The 24786-nt window shown below is 45.8% G+C and overlaps 1 protein-coding gene across 3 annotated transcripts; it reads right to left on the bottom strand.

Annotated features, from left to right (window-relative positions):
• Positions 1-24379, bottom strand: TM9SF1 (transmembrane 9 superfamily member 1). Of its 3 annotated transcripts, none has more exons than XM_069762412.1 (6): positions 24096-24379; positions 10525-10841; positions 1857-2457; positions 1586-1771; positions 1154-1427; positions 1-1021 (listed from the first exon to the last, which is right to left on the bottom strand). In XM_069762412.1, exons 2-6 carry the CDS (start codon positions 10837-10839, stop codon positions 628-630), a joined length of 1770 nt encoding a protein of 589 aa, XP_069618513.1. In that variant the 5' UTR covers positions 10840-10841; positions 24096-24379; the 3' UTR covers positions 1-627. The 3 variants fall into 3 exon arrangements, with proteins under 3 accessions (XP_069618513.1, XP_069618519.1, XP_069618524.1); XM_069762418.1 differs by having other exon boundaries at positions 23965-24097; XM_069762423.1 differs by lacking the exon at positions 24096-24379 and adding an exon at positions 18563-18649.
• Between the last annotated feature and the right edge of the window lie 407 nt (positions 24380-24786).

Here is a 24786-nt window from a genome sequence, read left to right as displayed (position 1 = left end):
TTAAAATTTAGTCATTTTTTTAATATATTTTTTTATTTTGTAAAAAGGAAAAAAAAAAATCAAAAGATATAAATATATTTGTACAGAAGTCCAATAGAGAGTGAGAGACTGTCTGACAAGTCAGCTAGAACCCAGGAGGACCAAGTAAACCAGCCAGGCCATTCATTCCAGTTGACCACCTGACGCATTTGTACAGGCCTGTGGGAACACAGGGCTATGAAAAGCAGACTTCTTGCTGTATGAAGAGAATCCGCAGCAACGTCAGGATAGCGGATTTCAGTTAGGCATTGGAAGTGTTCTTTACAGTTAGATATTAGGAGTCAGAGTGGTAGGAATGGAAAAGACTGGCAGCAAAGTAACAAATTCGTACCTTTGCACAAAAGATTGCAGACCTAGATTACATTTTTGCGCTCCAGATTTTACTTGCCACCAAACACCAATCATTGTGCTAAATAATTCTCTATGTGAATCTCTCTCCCATCTCCCCATGTCCGTTATTGGATTACATCCATCTAGCTGTAGTTACATGATCTCCGGCCCCTCTTTGCATAGTCTCTTCCAATCTTGGTCCATTTTCTCCATGTGTAGCACTTAAAAGCACATTAAAAAGGTCCCTGGATCAATACCTTAGTCCATTTTAAGGTTGACATATATGTAGCGAATAAATCGAAGGGATGCTGTGAAACTGACCGTTCCAAGCATAAGAAAGAAGACATATGCAGTAAGGAAAGAGTAGCCAAAGAACTCTACAGTCTGAACAGCCCCTGACATATTAGAACGACGCCAGTAATAGAAAACAGAGTACAGAAAGATGAAAGCTCCAGTGGATCCTGTGCTCATAATGGACCGCCACCACCAGCGATAATCTTCACCTGATAGCTGGAAGTATGTGAGCGCTACAGAAATGCATGCACCAACACTTAGTAGGATGGCAAACACAATGAACAGTATCCCATACAGTGTGTACTGCTCTCGTCCCCACACTGTAGCAAAAATGTAGTAGAGCTCCACAGAGATGGCACTGTAAAGAAAGGAAGAAAATCATTCGTAAAAGGTATAGAAAAATGACAAAGTGAGCAGCAGTCTATGCAAAAGACTAAAGAGAGGCGAGGCCGGAATGATAGCTCAGAAACAGAAAAAAAAGTCCTCTTACCTGAATGGTAGAAATCCACCAATGGCCATATGGACTGGAGCAGACTTGTACCATGGTTGAGCAGGAATTTCTCTAGCAATGTTCTTAGTCCGACAAGGAGCTTCAAAGTTTACTGCGCTATTTTTGCCAAAAATTCCTCCAATTACAGTAAGGGGAAATCCAACCAGAAGCCAGACGGTAAGAAGGAGGAGGATTGTAGTTGCTGGAAGAGCTTGTGTTGACCCGTTGGCCCAATGAACTGAATTTACAACACTCCATGTGAAGAAAAATGGCGCTGTGCACATAAAAAGGTCTGAGTCATTTTGAGAAGTAGAAAGTTACTTAAGTTATGAATAACGCAAATATCTATGGAGTGACACATAAACTAGATAACATGGAAATAAAAAAGCAGAAAGATAAGTAGTAAAGGTAGCAATATGAAACACTAAATACCTGAGAAAAGGCTAGTAGTCAAGACGATATTCCATACCCAACGATCTCCACCCATTTGTCGATAGAAATTACTGGATACATATCCAGAGATGCAACAAGTGAGGGCATATAGTAAGATTGCTGCAGAATTGATAGCACCATGTCTGTGCACATTAAACATGCCAAGGAGAACCATTACTATGATACCTACAAGAGAATGGACAATTAATAATCAAGGGAACAAAATAACGATAAAGAACAAAAAGATCAGCCTTGTAATTTTAAACATTACCTGTGCCAAGGGCAAGAAACTGGGACCCTACCCCAAGCACAGCACAAAGGAGACTTCGATAAGGAGGGAAACGAAAAACATCAGTGTGGATGATCTTCCATCCATTGTCTCCTTGTTCCATGTCGTCTGTTCCTTCTTCATCCAAATTGTACCGTGCTAGGTCACTCTTAAGAACACGCATGAGTATAATGACCACAAAACCCAAAAGCAAGAATACAAGCACCATGGAATTGATGATGGAAAGCCAATGGATCTCCAAGCTTTTGGGGAAGAAGCTAGAGTCTCTAAGGCGGTCACCACGCCTCTCATAGGTCACAGTTGTCGGGAACCAGCGTACACTGTAAGTGTGGGTCAAGCTGAGCGGCTCCGTCACATCATCCAAACTAAACGGTTTCACATCTCGGACACTAACATTGGCAAAAATTATACGGTCATCATTGTACTCTATGTTGAAGTCCAGGTGAGCCCACAAACCAATTTTATGAATATGTGGTAAGAAGCCACTTTCTTCCATGTATCCAACAAAACCACGGATTGGTATATCATCCAGAACAAACTCAAAGTAATATAACTCCTCAATGGCTTGTCGCAGCTCCTTAACCTTAAAATAAAACAAGTTGCATGTTATTAAAAGAAAAATACCAATAGAAAAAAAATCTTCATACTTTTACACAAGGGAATAAGAGCTCATGCAGACGTTCGTGAATCTGTCTGATCACAGACAGCAGTGCATGGGCTAGCAGTGGGTTTTCCAACTGGAGCATGACAGCTTCATACATTTCTATGAAGCGGTCATGGTCAGGTGACCCGTGGCCAGTCCGTGTATTGTGATCTGTGATCAGCCAGATTCACGAACGTCTGCATGAGTTCTAACCCATACAGACATGCAATACATGTTCATTAAAGGGAACCTGTCACCCCCCCCCCCCAGGCGTTTGCAACTAAAAGAGCCACCTTGTGCAGCAGTAATGCTGCATTCTGACAAGGTGGCTCTTTTAGCTCTGGTCCCTGGCACAGCTGAAATAATAGTTTTTGAAATTTGTCCCTCATACCTCGAAATCGCCAGGGGGGCAGGTCTTTCCCCCTAATCCAGACGCCTCACAGCCATCACTCATGGCCTCTGCGTGCAGCCTCCTCTTCCTTCATTAGCGTCCCCGGCGCCTGCACTGTAAGTTCGAAGGGCAGCGCAACTGCGCATGCCCGAAAAAAAAAATAACAGCAGGCGCCGGTACGCTAATGTTGGAAGAGGAGGTGGCGTCCGGCACGCAGAGGCCATGAGTGACGGCTGTGGTGCGTCTGGATTAGGGGCGAAAGACCTGCCCCTTGCGATTTCGAGGTATGAGGGACAAATTTCAAAAACGATTATTTCAGCAGTGCCAGGGACCCGAACTAAAAGAGCCAACTTGTCAGAATGCAGCATAAACGCCTGGGGGGAGGGGCGGTGACAGGTTCCCTTTAAAGGGGTTTTCTCACGAGCAAAGTACATTTAAATTTATAGATTTTGGAATAAAAATAGGTCCCACAATTGGATGCATTTAATCTCTTTACAAACTTTGATGTATAGGTAAGTCAAAGGTCATGTCCCTACCGTTGATGTGGGTTCTGACACTGAGCCTGCATCTTTCACCGCACGACAGCTGACCTAATGGGCTGTCATCTGCCTTTAACAGCCGCGGGTTAAATGCTGCGTCACATGACAACCCATCAGCGTCCCACAGTCAAGTGACAGGGGCACCAATGGGGGGCATTGGCACCCCTGTCACTTGACTACAGTGCGCCGATGGGTTGTCATGACAGCCGGAGGTCTACAGAAGTTTCCTGTGTCTGTCACGGTGAATCCCTTATGAATGATGGCCCCTTCATATCTACCATCAATAAAAACGTCAGATCCAGCCACAAAAATAATCCATCAACCAGCCCCCGATCCTGAAAAATGGAGATGTTGTTAAGGGTCTCAGAATGATGACATAAGCAAATTTTTTGTTTCTTACGAATTTTTGAAATTTTTTTTTCACAACTTAAATAAAAAAGAGCCTATACATGTTTGGTATCTGCATACACTTACTGACCTGGGAAATCATATTGCCAGGTCAGATTTATCATTTAGTGCACATGGTAATTGAAAAAAAAAAAAAAAAAAAAACACCAAAAAACTGTTGTGGAATTGCACTTTGTTTGCAGTTTCACCGTATTTGAAAATTTTTCCCCATTTTCTAGTACGCTACATGGTAAAATCAATGAAGTCATTCAAAAAATACAACTCGTCCCACAAAAAACAAGCCCTCATACGGCTATATTGATGAAAAAAAAAAAAAGTCATGGGAAAAGGCGCAAAAAAACAAAAAGCGGTGAAACAGAATATTGCGACGTCATAATGGGGTTAAAAATAAATTGTTCCAACGTTTTTGAGACCCATCACATGTTTAATTTTTGATCTATGGGGCTGTGTAAGGCTACGTGCACACGTTGCGGATTAGGCTTAGGAATTTCTGGTGCGGATTCTGCCTCTCCTGGCAGAAAACGCACCTGCGTATTTGTCGTGTTTTTTGTGCGTTTTTGCTGCGGTTTTTTTTTTTTTTATAATGGAATGGGTACAAAAACGCTGCAGATTCACAAAAAAGAAGTGACATGCTACTTCTTTGAAACCACAGCGTTTCCGCAGTGGATTTTCCGCAAAGTGTGCACAGCATTTTTTTTCTCATTGATTTTCATTGTACTGTAAATCAATTGCGGATCTGCAGCGTTTCTGCACCTCAAAAAACACTGCGGATCCGCAGAGAATCCGCAACGTGTGCACATACCCTAATTGCTTATTTCTTGCCAACTGAGTTGTCGTTTTTATTTCTACCATTTTGGGGTAGATACAATGTTTTGATCGCCTCCTACTGCAGTGTTGTAGAGGACCAAAAAAAACTTAATTCTGGTGTTTTGTTTTATGTCTCATTATGCCATTTTCTGGTCATATTAATTTGATATTTTGATATAACGCACTTTTACGGACGTAGAAATACCAAATGTGTGTCATTTTTTCTTTATTTTTTAATGGGGGAAAAGCGGGGATTTGAACTTTACTTTTATAAAAACTTTTTTTCACTGTCTACTGAACTTGTTGGCACCCTTTGGGGACTATACACAGCAATTCTACAGTAGTGTTATGTATAGCGAAAATTGCTCCAGGCTGCATTTCACAGGAGTAGGTCTTCAGAAGATCCCGGCTGTCATAGAAACACATCCTGCGATCAAGCCTCAAACACGCTGAAGGGCCAACAGAATGATGTGCTCCCTTGCCTGCGTGCATTAAATGACGCTGTCAAACTGACAGTGGCATTTAACAAGTTAACTCCTACAGCTTTTAGAGGCAGATGATGGCTTAATAACACAGCCATCATCTGCAGGGAAAGATGGGGCTGAGCTTGCAAGCCCGCAACAAAGTCAGGGACCCAGCATATGATGTAACTGTACGTCATATGTTGGGAAGATGTTAAAGCGTTATTCCCAAGAAAAGCAGCTTATCCTCTATGCAATAGGATAAGTGATAGCTTGCTAATCGCTGGGGTCTGACTGCGGAGACCTCCAGGAGCCTCGAGAACAGGGCTCTGCAGCCCAATCTGGAATGGAGCAACAAACGCTTGACCTCATGACCATTTACTGTCTATCAGACTACCACAATTAGCTGCATACTATCCTATAAACAATTAATAGAGCGGAGGTCGTGCACATCTGCTGCATGCAAGGTGGGGCACCAAAGCCACGATCTCTGAATCTCTGGGGGCCCAGTAGTTAGAACCCCAGTGATTAGCAACTTATTCATCAAATGAGACCCATAACTAGCTCAAGACTAGGGTCCTGACACCCACCCCTCCACAGAAAGCAGTGCATAAATAGCCCCAGTCTCAAGAACAATGTGGGGTAAAGTGGTAGGATCTGCAATTAATTACTATCTTTTGGAGATGCCATAAATGCTCAAGATGGGAGTACGCCTTTAAATCACTGCCTGACTATACAAGACTGTACAGATTAAGGGTGACTTTACAAGCAGCAATAATACACACAGCTCTGCAGCACACCTGCGCAGTCCATGACACTGCCCAATCATGAAGGGGCCAATAGTCACGTGGCTCAGTAGGTATGTTCACACACTAGTTAACCATGGTATTTAAACAATTCAATGTTTCAATCTAAAGATCAACTTTCCCCCCCCCTTTTAGCATGGGGCATTTGTGATTGCTATCAAACTAGTCATACAGGATTGTTACACTGCTGTGCTGGAGAGCATGCCTGTAATTAACAGACGCACACACTACTATTACAGCATGTAAGATCACCAGAAATGAGAGAAAGCCATCAAATTTACCAAAACAAGTAATCTACAGTGTTTTTAAAGGGAATCTGACACCAGGTTTTTGCTACCCCATCTGAGAGCAAATAATGAAGGGGTAGAGACCCTGATGTGTCATTTACTTTCCTGCAGTTTTGATTAAAAAAATACTTTAATTGGCGACAGATCTACCAGTTCTCTGAATACAGAGCTCTGTATAACCCATCCACGCCACTGACTGGCAGCTTACTGAGTACACTACATAGGCAAAAAGCTGGCATTCAGTGATTGGGGTGGGATTGAGCTCATGAATATGAAGGACTACATGGCAGCAGGTTCATTAGTCCTTTAGTGATAATCTTTTGATAAAACAGTGACTTTATCTAAACTACATCAAGTAGCCCACTGAGTGACATCACTGGAACCAGCTGCTCCAAGATTAAATGGCAAACACCTGGTGACAAATTCACTTTAAAATCATTTTAATTGTTATTATTGTATTTTGTCAGAAATTAATCTTCTGTGAATGATAAATATTGCCTATTTGACTATTTACTGTGACTCTTGATGTCAAACCATTCTTTAAAAATACCAGAACCTAATTTAAATATGTCATTATTCGGACACTTTTTTTTTTTTTTTTTTAAATAAAACTAGAGAAATATCATCTATGGGAACCTATCTGTAGCCTCGCTGTACACCTGTATGAATGACGCCAGCGGCTCTCAGGAGGTATAAAGTTGACTTACTCCTGGGTGCCGCACTAAGTATGGCAGCCAGGCACTTTCTTTTAACCCCTTCATGACCCGGCCGTTTTTTGTAATTCTGACCAGTGTCACTTTATGAGGTAATAACTCAGGAACGCTTCAACAAATCCTAGCGGTTCTGAGATTGTTTTTTCGTGACATATTGGGCTTCATGTTAGTGGTAAATTTAGGTCGATAATTTTTGTGTTTATTTTTGAAAAAAATGGAAATTTGGCTAAAATTTTGAAAATTTTGCAATTTTCAAATTTTAATTCTTTTAAACAAGAGAGTTATGTGACACAAAATAGTTAATAAATAACATTACCCACGTCTACTTTACATCAGCACAATTTTTTTTTTGCTAGGAAGTTATAAGGGTTAAAATTTGACCAGCGATTTCTCATTTTTACAGCAAAATTTTCAAAACCATTTTTTTTTTTTTTTTTTAGGGACCACCTCACATTTGAAGTCAGTTTGAGGGGTCTATATGGCTGAAAATACCCAAAAGTGACACCATTCTAAAAACTGCACCCCTCAAGGTACTCAAAACCACATTCAAGAAGTTTATTAACCCTTCAGGTGCTTCACAGCAGCAGAAGCAACATGGAAGGAAAAAATGAACATTTAACTTTTTAGTCACAAAAATGATGTTTTAGCAACAATTTTTTTTATTTTCCCAAGGGTAAAAAGAGAAACTGGACACCAGAAGTTATTGTACAATTTGTCCTGAGTACGCCGATACCCCATATGTGGGGGGGAACCACTGTTTGGGCGCACGACAGGGCTCGGAAGGGAAGGAGCGCCATTTGACTTTTTCAATGAAAAATTGGCTCCAATCTTTAGCGGACACCATGTAGCGTTTGGAGAGCCCCTGTGTGCCCAAACATTGGAGCTCCCCCACAAGTGACCCCATTTTGGAAACTAGACCCCCAAGGAGCTTATCTAGATGCATAGTGAGCACGTTGAACCCCCAGGTGCTTCACAAATTGATCCGTAAAAATGAAAAAGTACTTTTTCACAAAAAATTTCTTTTCGCCTCAATTTTTTCATTTTCACATGGGCAACAGGATAAAATGGATCCTAAAATGTGTTGGGCAATTTCTCCTGAGTACACTGATACCTCATATGTGGTCACAAACCACTGTTTGTGCACATGGCAAGGCTCGGAAGGGAAGGAGCGCCATTTGACTTTTGAATGAAAAATTAGCTCCAATCGTTGGCGGACACCATGTCGCGTTTGGAGAGCCCCTGTGTACCTAAACATTGGAGCTCCCCCACATGTGAACCCATTTTGGAAACTAGACCTCCCAAGGAACTTATCTAGATATGTGGTGAGCACTTTGAACCCCCAAGTGCTTCACAGAAGTTTACAACGCAGAGCCGTGAAAATAAAAAATCATTTTTCTTTCCTCAAAAATTATGTTTTAGCCCGCAATTTTTTATTTTCACAAGGGTAACAGGAGAAATTGGACCCCAATAATTGTTGCCCAGTTTGTCCTGAGTATGCTGGTACCCCATATGTGGGGGTAAACCACTGTTTGGGCGCACGTCGGGGCTCGGAAGGGAGGGAGCACCATTTGACGTTTTGATTGCAAGATTAACTGGAATCAATGGTGGCGCCATGTTGCGTTTGGAGACCTCTGATGTGCCGTAAAAGTGGAAACCCCTCAATTCTAACTCCAACACTAACCCCAACACACCCCTAACCCTAATCCCAACTCTAGCCATAACCCTAATCACACCCCTAATCACAACCCTAACCCCAACACACCCCTAACCCTAATCACAGCCTTATCTTAACCCTATTTCCAACCCTAGCCCTAATTCCAACCCTAACCCTAAGGCTATGTGCCCACGTTGCGGATTTGTGTGAGATTTTTCTGCACCATTTTTGAAACATCCGCAGGTAAAAGGCACTGCATTTTACCTGCGGATTTACCGCGGATTTCCAGTGTTTTTCGTGCGGATTTCACCTGTGGATTCCTATTGAGGAACAGGTGTAAAACGCTGCGGAATCCGCACAAAGAATTGACATGCTGCGGAAAATACAACAGCGTTTCCGCGCGGTATTTTCCGCACCATGGGCACAGCGGATTTGGTTTTCCATAGGTTTACATGGTACTGTAAACCTGATGGAAAACTGCTACGAATCCGCAGCGGCCAATCCGCTGCGGATCCGCAGCCAAATCCGCTGCAGATCCGCAGCCAAATCCGCACTGTGTGCACATAGCCTAATTCTAACCCTAACCCTAGTTCTAACCCTAATTCTAGCCGTAACTCTAACCCGAAGCGCAGGTTCACACTGCGATAGCAGCAGCCCGTTCAGCACATACGCTAACGGGCTGCTGTTAGCGCAAGTGCCGACGTTTGCATCGCACTAGCGCAGATAGAGCATCTGCTAGCTCTATCTGCGCTAGCAGTGACGGACCCGGAAACGCTGCAGCTCTTGTCTCCGGGTCCGTCACTCAATGACGGCACATCCCTAGCGCACGCCCATTTTGGGCGTGCGCTAGTGATGCGTCCAACATTGCTGTCAATGGCGACCGTAACGGACTACGTTACACAGTGTTTATGCTGCAGTGTAACGTAGTCCGTCTAACGGACTGCTTAGACGCAGTGTGAACCAACCCTAACCCTAATCCTAGTGGGGCAAAGGAAAAAAATTTTTTTTCTTTATTTTATTATTGTCCCTACCTATGGGGGTGATAAATGGGGGGTTTATTTATTACTTTTTTATTTTGAGCGCTGTGATAGGCTCTATCACAGCAATCAAAATGTACCTGTAACGAATCTGCCGGCCGATTCGGCGGGCGCACTGCGCATGCGCCCGCCATTTTGGAAGATGGAGGCGCCCATCGAACACACGGACGGACACAGGTCGGTAAGTATGGGGGGGAGCGGACAGCGGGAGTGGACAGGAGAACGGAGGGGAGCGGGGAACACTAGATGTCAGGACGGAGGACCGGAGGGGAGGAGATCGGTAGCGTTGGGGGGGGGGGTGGGGGGGGGGTTGGGGGGGGGAGGGGTTAGGGTTTCGGGCAGATCGCGATCTCCAGCCATGGCTGATGCTATTGCAGCATCGGCCATGGCTGGATTGTAATATTTCACCAATTTTCATTGGTGAAATATTACTATCGCTCTGATTGAAAGTGAAACATCACTTTCAACAGCCAATCAGAGCAATCGTAGCCACGGGGGGGGGGGGCTAAAGTACAACTCCCCCTGTCCCTGCAGGCCGGGTGAAATTACAGTTAACCCTTTCACCCCGTCTGCAGGAGTGCAATCCGACCATGACGCATATGCTGCGTCACAGGTCAGATTGGCACAGGTTTTCATGACGCATACGGTGCGTCAAAGGTCGGGAAGGGGTTAAACCTATCGTCATTTATGGTCTTTCTAAAGCTCACTGTCAGTACAGGTAAACGAGCCAAGTCTTACTTAGTTTGTCCTTTTGGAAGATTCTTGCAGCATTTAACTCCCAGACTAAAAATAAATATATATATATATATATATATATACACACATGCACATATATACACACCATAATAAAATGGTGGGAACAAGCACCTACTACAGGTCCAGAATATAAGCTGTGCAGTCCTACCTGATTCAGGTCCAGCTTGAGATGACACAGGGGCTCTCTCTCCACGTTGACTCGAAATGTGATCTTGTACATGGACTCGGCCATCCGATCGCCATCAAGCACCTCTCCCAAGGTCAAGCTCTTGTGGCGGATTTGTGTGGGGGCACACACTGGCAGCTGATAGTAGTGATAGGTCTCTTGCGGGTTATGGTATGGCCCCACTTTATTTACATACAGCAGTACTGCATCATCCTTTTTATACCGCTTGTCCCCAGTTATAGGCGATAGAAGCGTACTCCACACAAAAAGAACGGGAAGAGAGTGCAAGACATACATGTCTAAAATGAAAGAAAATAGCATTACAAGATGTCAAGGAAAGTATGAAAATACATATACAGTGGGGCAAAAAAGTATTTAGTCAGTCAGCAATAGTGCAAGTTCCACCACGTAAAAAGATGAGAGGCGTCTGTAATTTACATCATAGGTAGACCTCAACTATGGGAGACAAACTGAGAAAAAAAAATCCAGAAAATCACATTGTCTGTTTTTTTTAACAATTTATTTGCATATTATGGTGGAAAATAAGTATTTGGTCAGAAACAAAATTTCATCTCAATACTTTGTAATATATCCTTTGTTGGCAATGACAGAGGTCAAACGTTTTCTGTAAGTCTTCACAAGGTTGCCACACACTGTTGTTGGTATGTTGGCCCATTCCTCCATGCAGATCTCCTCTAGAGCAGTGATGTTTTTGGCTTTTCGATTGGCAACACGGACTTTCAACTCCCTCCAAAGGTTTTCTATAGGGTTGAGATCTGGAGACTGGCTAGGCCACTCCAGGACCTTGAAATGCTTCTTACGAAGCCACTCCTTCATTGCCCTGGCGGTGTGCTTTGGATCATTGTCATGTTGAAAGACCCAGCCACGTTTCATCTTCAAAGCCCTAGCTGATGGAAGGAGGTTTGCACTCAAAATCTCACGATACATGGCCCCATTCATTCTTTCATGTACCCGGATCAGTTGTCCTGGCCCCTTTGCAGAGAAACAGCCCCAAAGCATGATGTTTCCACCACCATGCTTTACAGTAGGTATGGTGTTTGATGAATGCAACTCAGTATTCTTTTTCCTCCAAACACAACAAGTTGTGTTTCTACCAAACAGTTCCAGTTTGGTTTCATCAGACCATAGGACATTCTCCCAAAACTCCTCTGGATCATCCAAATGCTCTCTAGCAAACTTCAGACGGGCCCGGACATGTACTGGCTTAAGCAGTGTGACACGTCTGGCACTGCAGGATCTGAGTCCATGGTGGCGTAGTGTGTTACTTATGGTAGGCCTTGTTACATTGGTCCCAGCTCTCTGCAGTTCATTCACTAGGTCCCCCGGCGTGGTTCTGGGGTTTTTGCTCACCGTTCTTGTGATCATTCTGACCCCACGGGGTGGGATTTTGCGTGGAGTCCCAGATCGAGGGAGATTATCAGTGGTCTTGTATGTCTTCCATTTTCTAATTATTGCTCCCACTGTTGATTTCTTCACTCCAAGCTGGTTGGCTATTGCAGATTCAGTCTTCCCAGCCTGGTGCAGGGCTAGAATTTTGTTTCTGGTGTCCTTTGACAGCTCTTTGGTCTTCACCATAGTGGAGTTTGGAGTCAGACTGTTTGAGGGTGTGCACAGGTGTCTTTTTATACTGATAACAAGTTTAAACAGGTGCCATTACTACAGGTAATGAGTGGAGGAAAGAGGAGACTCTTAAAGAAGAAGTTACAGGTCTGTGAGAGACAGAAATCTTGATTGTTTGTTTCTGACCAAATACTTATTTTCCACCATAATATGCAAATAAATTGTTAAAAAAAACAGACAATGTGATTTTCTGGATTTTTTTTTCTCAGTTTGTCTCCCATAGTTGAGGTCTACCTATGATGTAAATTACAGACGCCTCTCATCTTTTTAAGTGGTGGAACGTGCACTATTGCTGACTGACTAAATACTTTTTTGCCCCACTGTATATTAATTACAAATGTTAACTTACACCTAACCGAGCATTAAGGGCTCATGCACATGTCATGTGATCACAGCCCACAATATAAGCACTAGCCGAGGGTGTCCTGACTAGAGCATGGTAGCTTTATATATATATCCCAATGAAGCAGTCTCTCTTGGGTCTGGAGATCCATGGCCAGTCTGTGCATTGTGGGCCGTGATCAGACCAAAATCCATACATCTGCATGCGCCCTAAAAAAGGTATTCAAAATCCCTAAAGAAACTATGCTTAGGTTACGTTCACACATCTCGTAATCAACAATTAGAATGGATCCAGCAGCAATCCCGTTAAAATGGATCCAGTTGAATTCAGTTTTTATTAGCCGGTCAAAAAAAAATTGTGTCTGTACAACTTTTTAGTTAATGGATTGCTGCTGGATCTTTTCTGATGATTACTGAACATAGCCTTAGGCCGGCGTCACACTGGCGTTTTAAACAGCCAAGTGCAGTGCGATCAAAAAAAAAAAAAAAATCGCATTGCACTCGGACCAATGTTAACCCCTTCATGACCCAGCCTATTTTGACCTTAAAGACCTTGCCGTTTTTTGCAATTCTGACCAGTGTCCCTTCATGAGGTAATAACTCAGGAACGCTTCAATGGATCCTAGCGGTTCTGAGATTGTTTTTTCATGACATATTGGGCTTCATGTTAGTGGTAAATTTAGGTCAATAAATTCTGTGTTTGTGATAAAAACGGAAATTTGGCGAAAATTTTGAAAATTTCGCAATTTTCACATTTTGAATTTTTATTCTGTTAAACCAGAGAGTTATGTGACACAAAATAGTTAATAAATAACATTTCCCACACGTCTACTTTACATCAGCACAATTTTGGAAACAAAATTTTTTTTTGCTAGGAAGTTATAAGGGTTAAAATTTGACCAGCGATTTCTCATTTTTACAACGAAATTTACAAAACCATTTTTTTTAGGGACCACCTCACATTTGAAGTCAGTTTGAGGGATCTATATGGCTGAAAATACCCAAAAGTGACACCATTCTAAAAACTGCACCCCTCAAGGTGCACAAAACCACATTCAAGAAGTTTATTAACCCTTCAGGTGCTTCACAGCAGCAGAAGCAACATGGAAGGAAAAAATGAACATTTAACTTTTTAGTCACAAAAATTATTTTTCAGCAACAATTTTTTTATTTTCCCAATGGTAAAAGGAGAAACTGAACCACGTACGTTGTTGTCCAATTTGTCCTGAGTACGCTGATACCTCATATGTGGGGGTAAACCACTGTTTGGGCGCACGGCAGGGCTTGGAAGGGAAGGAGCGCCATTTGACTTTTTGAATGAAAAATTGGCTGCACTCTTTAGCGGACACCATGTCACATTTGGAGAGCCCCCGTGTGCCTAAAAATTGGAGCTCCACCACAAGTGACCCCATTTTGGAAACTAGACGCCCCAAGGAACTTATCTAGATGCATAGTGAGCCCTTTAAACCCCCAGGTGCTTCACAAATTGATCCGTAAAAATGAAAAAGTACTTTTTTTTCACAAAAAAATTCTTTTAGCCTCAATTTTTTCATTTTCACATGGACAACAGGATAAAATGGATCCTAAAATTTGTTTGGCAATTTCTCCTGAGTACACCGATACTTCACATGTGGGGGTAAACCACTGTTTGGGCACATGGTAAGGCTCGGAAGGGAAGGAGCGCCATTTGACTTTTTGAATGAAAAATTATCTCCATCGTTAGCGGACACCATGTCGCGTTTGGAGAGACCCTGTGTGCTTAAACATTGGAGCTCCCCCACAAGTGACCCCATTTTGGAAACTGGACCCCCCAAGGAACTTATCTAGATGCCTAGTGAGCACTTTAAACCCTCAGGTGCTTCACAAATTGATCCGTAAAAATGAAAAAGTACTTTTTTTTCACAAAAAAATTTATTTTCGCCTCAATTTTTTCATTTTCACATGGGCAATAGGATAAAATGGATCCTAAAATTTGTTGAGCAATTTCTCCCGAGTACGCCGATACCTCATATGTGGGGGTAAACCACTGGTTGGGCACACGGCAGGGCTCGGAAGGGAAGGCGCGCCTTTTAACTTTTTGAATGGAAAATTAGCTCCAATCGTTAGCGGACACCATGTCGCATTTGGAGAGCCCCTGTGTGCCTATGCAATGGAGCTCCCCCACAAGTGACCCCATTTTGGAAACTAGACCCCCCCAAGGAACTTATCTAGATGCATACTGAGCACTTTAAACCCCCAGGTGCTTCACAGAAGTTTATAATGCAGAGCCATGAAAATAAAAAATAATTTTTCTTTTCTCAAAAATGATTTTTTAGCCTGGAATTTCCTATTTTGCCAATGGTAATAGGAGAAATTGGACCACAAATGTTGTTGTCCAGTTTGTCCTGAGTATGCAGATACCCCATATGTGGGGGTAAACCACTGTTTGGGCGCACGGCAGGGCTCAGAAGGGAAGGCACGCCATTTGGCTTTTTAAATGGAAAATTATCTCCAATCATTAGCGGACACCATGTCGCGTTTGGAGAGCCCCTGTGTGCCTAAACATTGGAGATCCCCCACAAATTACCCCATTTTGGAAACTAGACCCCCAAAGGAACTAATCTAGATGTGTAGTGAGCACTTTGAACCCTCAAGTGCTTCACAGAAGTTTATAACGCAGAGCCATGAAAATTAAAAAAAAAAAATATTTTCTCAAAAATGAATTTTAGCCCGCAATTTTTTATTTTCCCAAGGGTAACAGGAGAAATTTGACCCCAAAAGTTGTTGTCCAGTTTCTCCTGAGTACGCTGATACCCCATATGTGGGGGTAAACCACTGTTTAGGCACATGCTGGGGCTCGGAAGTGAAGTAGTGACGTTTTGAAATGCAGACTTTGATGGAATGCTCTGTGGGCGTCACGTTGCGTTTGCAGAGCCCCTGATGTGGCTAAACAGTAGAAACCCCCCACAAGTGACCCCATTTTGGAAACTAGACCCCGAAAGGAACTTATCTAGATGTGAGGTGAGCACTTTGAACCCCCAAGTGCTTCACAGAAGTTCATAACACAGAGCAGTGAAAATAATAAATACGTTTTCTTTCCTCAAAAATAATTTTTTAGCCCAGAATTTTTTATTTTCCCAAGGGTTACAGGAGAAATTGGACCACAAAAGTTGTTGTCCAGTTTCTCCTGAGTACGCTGATACCCCATGTGTGGGGGTAAACCACTGTTTGGGCACACGTGGGGGCTCAGAAGGGAAGTAGTGACTTTTGAAATGCAGACTTTGATGGAATGGTCTGCGGGCGTCACGTTGCGTTTGCAGAGCCCCTGGTGTGCCTAAACAGTAGAAACCCCCCACAAGTGACCCCATTTTGGAAACTAGACCCCCCAAGGAACTTATCTAGATATGTGGTGAGCACTTTGAACCCCCAAGTGCTTCACAGACGTTTACAACGCAGAGCCGTGAAAATAATAAATCATTTTTCTTTCCTCAAAAATGATGTTTTAGCAAGCAATTTTTTATTTTCTCAAGGGTAACAGGAGAAATTGGACCCCAGTAATTGTTGCGCAGTTTGTCCTGAGTATGCTGGTACCCCATATGTGGGGGTAAACCACTGTTTGGGCACACGTCGGGGTTCGGAAGTGAGGGAGCACCATTTGAATTTTTGAATACAAGATTGGCTGGAATCAATGGTGGCGCCATGTTGCGTTTGGAGACCCCCTGAAGTGCCTAAACAGTGGAAACCCCTCAATTCTACCTCCAACACACCCCTAACCCTTATCCCAACTGTAGCCGTAACCCTAATCACAACCCTAACCCCAACACACCCCTAACCACAACCCTAACCCCAACACACCCCTAACCCTAACCACAACCCTAATTCCAACCCAACTCTAAGGCTATGTGCCAACGTTGCAGATTCGTATGAGATTTTTCAGCATCATTTTTGAAAAATCCGCGGGTAAAAGGCACTGCGTTTTACCTGTGGATTTACCATGGATTTCCAGTGTTTTTTGTGCGGATTTCACCTGTGGATTCCTATTGAGGAACAGGTGTAAAACGCTGCGGAATCCGCACAAAGAATTGGCATGCTGCGGAAAATACAACGCAGCGTTCCCGCGCGGTATTTTCTGCACCATGGGCACAGCGGATTTGGTTTTCCATATGTTTACATGGTACTGTAAACCTGATGGAACACTGCTGCGGATCCGCAGCGGCCAATCCGCACCGTGTGCACATAGCCTAATTCTAAAGGTATGTGCACACGCTGCGGAAAACGCTGCGGTTCCGCAGCAGTTTCCCATGAGTTTACAGTTCAATGTGAACCTATGGGAACCAAAAATCGCTGTACACATGCTGCGGAAAAACTGCACGGAAACGCAGCGGTTTACATTCCGCAGCATGTCACTTCTTTCTGCGGATTCCGCAGCGGTTATACAACTGCTCCAATAGAAAATCGCAGTTGTAAAACCGCAGTGAAATGCGCAGAAAAACCGCGGTAAATCCACGATAAATCGGCAGCGGTTTAGCACTGTGGATTTTTCAAATCCGCTGCGGAAAAATCCGCGTAGGACCAGAATACGTGTGCACATACCGAAACCCTAACCCTAGCCCTAACCCTACCCCTAACCCTAACCCTAGCCCTAACCCTAGTTCTTACCCCAACCTTAGTGAAAAAAAAAAAAATTCTTTATTTTTTTTATTGTCCCTATCTATGGGGGTGACAAAGGGGGGGGGGGTCATTTACTATTTTTTTTATTTTGATCACTGAGATATAACCTATCTCAGTGATCAAAATTCACTCTGGAACGAATCTGCCGGCCGGCAGATTCGGCGGGCGCACTGCACATGCGCCCGCCATTTTGGAAGATGGCGGCGCCCAGGAAAGAAGACGGACGGACCTCGGGCGGCCAGGTAAGTATAAGGGGGGGAGATCAGGGCACGGGGGGGGCGTCGGAGCACGGGGGGGTGGATCGGATCATGGGGGGGGGTGGATCGGAACACGGGAGGGAGGATTGGAGCACGGGGAAGGATTGGAGCACGGGGTGAGGGATCGCTGTGCGGGGGGGGTGGATCGGAGCACGGGGGGGTCGCTGTGTGCGGGGGGGGTGGATCGGAGCGCGGGGGGGTTTGATTGGAGCGCGGGGGGTGTGATTGGTGCACGGGGAAGCGGACAGGAGGACGGGGGAGCGGAGCACAGGACGGAGGGGAGCGGAGCACAGGACGGAGGGGAGCGGACCACAGATCGGGGGGCTGGGGGGGCGATCGGAGGAGTGGGGTGGGTGCACATAAGTGTTTCCAGCCATGGCCGATGATATTGCAGCATCGGCCATGGCTGGATTGTAATATTTCACCAGTTTTTTAGGTGAAATATTACAAATCGCTCTGATTGGCAGTTTCACTTTCAACAGCCAATCAGAGCGATCGTAGCCACGAGGGGGTGAAGCCACCCCCCCTGGGCTAAACTACCACTCCCCCTGTCCCTGCAGATCGGGTGAAATGGGAGTTAACCCTTTCACCCGGCCTGCAGGGACGCGATCTTTCCATGACGCATATGCTGCGTCATGGGTCGGAATGGCACCGACTTTCATGACGCAGCGTATGCGTCAAAGGTCGGGAAGGGGTTAAGCTATGGGGCAGCTCCCAGCAGCTGACTTTTTGTCGCCCGTTTTCCTCGGTCCGAGACAATGGCAGCATGATGTGATTGACTCGGACCGAGGAAATCTCTCGGCTCACTCGCACCCATATAAGCCTATGGGTGCTAGTGAGACAGCGCACACCACTCGGATAACATCCGAGTGATGTGCGCTATAAGCGGACCCCAGCAATGGAGGAGATGGAGAAAGTAATTTCTCCGCCTCCTCCGCAGCTGTGCTCCGATCCTCCCTGTGCGAGAGAATCGGAGCACAGACGCATGACACTCGGCTCCTGCTCTGCTGCGAGCAGGAGCCGAGTGTCATTAGCATATCGCATCCGATGATCTCGCATCAGATGCAATACGCCAGCCTTACCTGGTAAATCGCCTGCTACTCTTGACCTCACCTCTGTTCCTTACTTACTTGGTTGCAGTGATTACTTCTCGTCTCCCCACAACCAATCACTGGCCTCAGCTGTGTACAGCGCACCACTACTGGGGCTGCGATTGGCTGCAGCAATCAACACAGATAAATGAAAATGTCAACAATGGAGCCAGTCCCTAGGCAATGAGATCTAAACACTACAATAAAAAATGACTCAGAGAATGCACAGGAATCTACACAAAGCAAACTATAAAGTTGCTTCTTTTTACAAGCATTCTAAGCTTTTACCCATGTAAAACATGGTATTAACCCTTCAAATGGTGCCAGTTGGTTCAAGTGCACCCACAGACCAAAAACAGCCATTCAGAGGTGGGAGCTGTATATGAGTAGATGCAGGGATGTAACTAAGGGGGGGAGGGGGGGAGCCAGGTTGGGCATGTGCCCCAAGTGCAGTTAGCAGGGGGCGCAGCTAGGCCACTTCAGACATGAGGTAAGATTAGCATCTCATCACATTCGGCAACGCTAGACATTTAGATCTTGGGCCTAGGGCCCGGATCTTAGAAGTATTGTCCTGAATTGCCACTGCTTTAATTACATAAACTTTATTGATCAAGTAGGACATGCACACTGGCATCATGGGTGTGCCCCCTGCGAGGGGCGTACTCTCAAGGCTCCTCAATTCTCCACTCCGATGCCTGTAGGAGTTTTTCAAACAGCCAGATAGCAGAGAAAGCAGCAGTGAGGTGGGGGGCTAGTGGGGTCATTCCCCCATGGACTGCCCTGCATCTTGCACACTTCTGCCCCAAAGTACAGCAATGGTGCAGGAGATGAGAAACCTCTGACCACCGATGAGTGTGTATTTACAAATACACACACATTATATACACACACTGTATGTATATAAAGTATGTGGATATACATAGAGTGTATACTGCATCTCTGTGGCTTCGTGTGCTGTATTTTGTGTATAGGCGCATTATTCCTTCACAGTACGGTGTCACTTGCTGCCAGGCACCCTTTCAATTCTCCCCGAGGCAGCAGGATAGTAAGAATCCTGCACTCACCACTACCGTCACTGACTAGGCCAGTATGTTGTAAAATGTGCCGAGCTGGTGACGCAGTGTAACACACTTGGTCTGCCCCACAGATAGTTCTGGACCCCAGCAACACCTGCGTAGTATTCGGAGATGTTGCCTCCACAGGAGGGGATTTTGGCCGTTCTCCGAACTGGTTGCTGAACTGGCCGCCAGCTTGGAGAGTCGGCACAACGCTGGTCCCCTCCCGTCAACTGTAGTTGCATCTTTCAGAGACTGGGTAATGTAGTGGGGACAGTATAGATAGGGGGCATTATAGGGGGACAGTATGTAGGAAAGTATGCAGAAACAGGAAAAGTGTGAAGAGGGGGCACAGTATAGAGACTGGGCAGTGCGTGTATCTTTTTCTGTTTGATATGGGCTGGATATTTGTGAATATGTGGGTGTGTTGACATATATTAATGAATCGATATTTGCTTGCAGCATGTACAGCCCCTTAGAGGGAATCTGTCAGCACATGTTTACTATTTAATTTAAGAGCAGCATCATTTAGGGCACATGAGCATGATTCCAGCGATGTGTTACTTATCAGGCTGTGTACTGCTTCAATACAATCAGTATTTTATCAGCAGTAGATGAACACTACAGGACTACCATTTGCATGCCAAACAGTAAGGCCAATCTGTGTAACCCCGACCCCTGTCAGCTGACAATTCACTGTCTGACGCTGACGCTGCCAGCCAAGGGTGTGGGTGAGATAGGAGAAGAATTAGCTCTGCTACATCTGACAAAACAGGGATTCTATCAAAACTATACTAAGCAGTGCAGTAAGTGATACATTGCTGGAATCAGTCTCTCGGTCTGTACATTATGCTGCTATCAGATACTATTGTATAAAAAGCTTGCTGACATTTCCTTTTAAAATATTTAACTTTTTTTATTTTAACTACAATAACCTTTCTGCAGGTCCAAAGCTGCCTCAACTACTGCTCCATTCAGAAATGTCCGATTTATCACAATATAAAAACAATTAATCCAATCGGTGAATGGCGTAATAAGAAAAAAAAAAAAATCAAAACGCCAGAATTATGTTTTTTTTGTTTGGCAGCTGCAACATTGTAATAAAATGCAATAAGAGGTGATGAAAACATCATATCTACCTCAAAATGGTATCAATAAAAACGTCAGCTCATGATATATTATAAAAGATAATCCATTAATCAGCCCCAGATCGGGTCTCGGAATATGGCGACATAAGCAAAAAAAAAAATTCTCTTACACATTTCGCAAATTTTTTTTTTCCACCACTTAAAAGGCTACATTGACAGGAATATATAAAGTTATAGCTCTTGGAAGAAGGAGAGGAAAAAACTAAAGGGCAAAAACAGAAAATCCCAAGGTCATGAAGGGGTAAAAGAGGTCAAATGAAGAAGAATACACTGCCAAGAGATAAGATAGGAGTGGATGGTCAGCTCTCATTTCGTATCAATGTATTTATACTTTTCCAAGAATAACAGGAACAGAACAACAATTTATGAGAACAAATGCTCTGTAGTTATTTAATGGGCAATGTGGGTATTTTAAAATAGACATGTTAGGAAAGCTGACAATTCTCTTTAGAGAGGTGGTCTATGTCATTGGCCCTGCGGCTGTAACACGTGATGCATTCTATTGTTATGAGAACTACAATTACCACCCCGCCCACGAGAATGACCTTCTCACACAGGACAATTGCGGCTGACCTGCACAATGAGAATTATTACCTTGCATGCTCCATCTCACTGCACAGATGGAAGGAACCTGCGGCCTGGGACAATGTGCGCATGCTCAACAGCTTAGACCGGGGACTACAGCAGGATGTGTGTATGGGCGGCAAGAAGAAACAATGATGGTGGACAGCACAGCTGCAGGCCTGGGAACTAGCGATGAGCAAACGTGCTCGGACAAGGTGTTATCTGAGCATGCTCGAGTGCTGAGTGACTTCGGCGTGCTGGAATATATGTTAGAGTCCCTGCGCATGCTCGACAATCACAACACATGTAGGGATTGCCTGCATGTGTTCTAGGTTCTAGAACAACCACAATACATGCACCCGCAGGTACTCAAACATCCTAACGTCACCTATATAGCGGGCATACCCAGGGTATTGGGTCACACAGAAGGCGGCATGGCAGATACCATATGTCCTAGCGTCACCTATATAGCGGGCATACCTAGGGTATTGGGCCACACAGAAGGCGGCATGGCAGATCCTGTCTGTTCTAGCGTCACCTATATATCGGGCATACCCAGGGTATTGGGTCACACAGAAGGCGGCATGGCAGATCAAGGCTCTCCTAATGTCCCCTATATAGCGGGCATACCCAGGGTATGGGGTCACACAGAAGGCGGCATGGCAGATCCCAGCTCTCCTAACGTCACCTATATAGCGGGCATACCCAGGGTATTGGGTCACACAGCAGCTGGCATGGCAGATCCCTTCTGTCCTAGCATCACCTACAGTATATAGCGGGCATACCCAGGGTATAGGGGTCACACAGAAGGCGGCATGGCAGATCCTGTATCTCCTAATGTCTCCTATATAGCGGGCATACCTAGGGTATTGGTTACACAAAAAGGCAGCACAGCAGATCCCTGCTCTCCTAACGTCACCTATGTAGCGGGCACACTCAGGGTATTGGTTCACACAGAAGGCGGCATGGCAGATCCCGGATCTCCTAATGTCTCCTATATAGCGGGCATACCCAGGGTATTGGGTCACACGGGAGGCAGCATGGCAGATCCCATATGTCCTAGCGTCACCTATATAGCGGGCACACCCAGGGTATGGGGGGTCACACAGAAAGCGGCATGGCAGATCCCAGCTCTCCTAATATCTCCTATACAGCGGGCATACCCAGGGTATTGGGCCACACAGGAGGCGGCATGGCAGATCCCATATGTCCTAGCGTCACCTATATAGTGGGCATACCCAGGGTATGGGGGGTCACACAGAAAGCGGCATGGCAGATCCCAGCTCTCCTAATGTCTCCTATACAGCGGGCATACCCAGGGTATTGGGCCACACAGGAGGCGGCATGGCAGATCCCGGCTCTCCTAATGTCTCCTATATAGCGGGCATACCCAGGGTATTGGGTCACATGAGAGGCAGCATGGCAGATCACGGCTCTCCTAATGTCTCCTATACAGCGGGCATACCCAGGGTATTGGGTCACACAGGAGGCGGCATGGCAGATCCCGGCTCTCCTAATGTCTCCTATATAGCGGGAATACCCAGGGTATTGGGTCACATGGGAGGCAGCATGGCAGATCACGGCTCTCCTAATGTCTCCTATACAGCAGGCATACCCAGGGTATTGGGTCACACAGAAGGAGGCATGGCAGAGCCCCTATGTCCTAGCGTCACCTATATAGCGGGCATACCCAGGGTATGGGGGTCACACAGAAAGCGGCATGGCAGATCCCAGCTCTCCTAATGTCTCCTATACAGCGGGCATACCCAGGGTATTGGGCCACACAGGAGGCGGCATGGCAGAACCTGGCTCTCCTAATGTCTCCTATATAGCGGGCACACCCAGGGTATTGGGCCACACAGGAGGCGGCATGGCAGATCCCGGCTCTCCTAATGTCTCCTATATAGCGGGCATACCCAGGGTATTGGGCCACACAGGAGGCGGCATGGCAGATCCCGGCTCTCCTAATGTCTCCTATATAGTGGGCACACCCAGGGTATTGGGCCACACAGGAGGCGGCATGGCAGATCCCGGCTCTCCTAATGTCTCCTATATAGCAGGCATACCCAGGGTATTGGGCCACACAGGAGGCGGCATGGCAGAGCCCAGCTCTCCTAATGTCACCTATATAGCGGGCATACCCAGGGTATTGGGCCACACAGGAGGCGGCATGGCAGAGCCCCTATGTCCTAGCGTCACCTATATAGCGGGCATACCCAGGGTATTGGGCCACACAGGAGGCGGCATGGCAGATCCCGGCTCTCCTAATGTCTCCTATACAGCGGGCATACCCAGGGTATTGGGCCACACAGGAGGCGGCATGGCAGATCCCGGCTCTCCTAATGTCTCCTATATAGCGGGCATACCCAGGGTATTGGGCCACACAGGAGGCGGCATGGCAGATCCCGGCTCTCCTAATGTCTCCTATATAGTGGGCACACCCAGGGTATTGGGGTCACACAGGAGGCGCCGAACCTCCCAGTTTAGGATGCAGTAAAGCACAAGGCTGAATGTTGCCACTAGTGGGTTGGCACATGAGCTCCGCTACAGGGCGGCACTGGTGACTCGAGGACTGAGACCACTCCACTAGCCTGACAGTAATGTCACAGGCTAAGTAGCCCCTGCGTGCATATCCCGGAGCCCCCGTACAACACCTGCGCCCCAGGTCACTCACTGACTCCTCTACACCCGTGTAATCACTAGTGGCAGTGAGTGGGCTCGCCCCCTGGTCACGCTGCTGCTCCTGGGGGAGTGGCGCCCTGCCGGCGGCCGTGCAGGGGGTCCTGGCTGCTGCTCACTTCTTACCTGCACTCTGTCTCCAGGATTCTCTGACAGATCCCGGGGGCCTCCACTTTCGTGACGTCACTAGTCAGTCTACAGCCTGCCTGATGTAAGGCGCTAACAACCTGGCATCTTTCCGAGGGTCGCTCTATGTACCCTAGAGATAGCCAACTATCGGCTGTGTGTAAGCCACCCCGCGCCCCTCCATCCAATACACGACGTCCTGGCACAGGGGTCCTTCAGGCATTGCGTAGGACACCCCGAACACGTCAGCAGCGGTGTCCTGGAGGCGGGCGGCACGGAGCGTCACCTCTGGAGGAAGTCTGCACGTAGGCGTGTACTGGAGACGGGCGTCCTTATATCGCTCGGTGCCCGCCGCTTCACCTCACGGCGTATATGGGAGTTTGCTCTGCATCATAAGGAAGATACAGATATTTTTTCTAGAAAATATTATTAAAAATGACCCACTTTTCTGGCAGAATGTTTTGTTTTCATATCGCAGCCAATCAGCACGCTACTTTTATTTCCTAAAGGCTCCAGAGAGACTGACTTTTTCCCGGATTTGAAAATCCTTCCGTTCATGCTCAGAGGGGAAAAACGGGATCCGTCGCTGGATTCCTGTGTGCGACGGTCACCGACGGATCCTACGTCCATAGGCTTCCATTATAAGGCTACTTTCACACTTCCCTCAGTACGGGTCCATCGCTATGCGTCG

This window comes from Ranitomeya imitator, chromosome 1 (genome assembly GCF_032444005.1).
Source record: "Ranitomeya imitator isolate aRanImi1 chromosome 1, aRanImi1.pri, whole genome shotgun sequence".
In the NCBI taxonomy this organism is placed as follows: domain Eukaryota; kingdom Metazoa; phylum Chordata; class Amphibia; order Anura; family Dendrobatidae; genus Ranitomeya; species Ranitomeya imitator.
The sequence above is the reverse complement of the archived record's forward strand: the minus strand, read 5'-3'. Positions and strand labels throughout refer to the sequence as shown.

Coding starts and splice junctions, on each gene's coding strand:
- TM9SF1 (XM_069762412.1), bottom strand. CDS start 10,839: ATGTATGTCTTGCACTCTCTTCCCGTTCTTTTTGTGTGGAGTACGCTT. Junction 2,458..10,524: donor TCAAGCTGGACCTGAATCAG/GTAGGACTGCAC, acceptor TTTTATTTTAAG/GTTAAGGAGCTGCGACAAGC. Junction 1,428..1,585: donor GACTACTAGCCTTTTCTCAG/GTATTTAGTGTT, acceptor TTATGTGCACAG/CGCCATTTTTCTTCACATGG.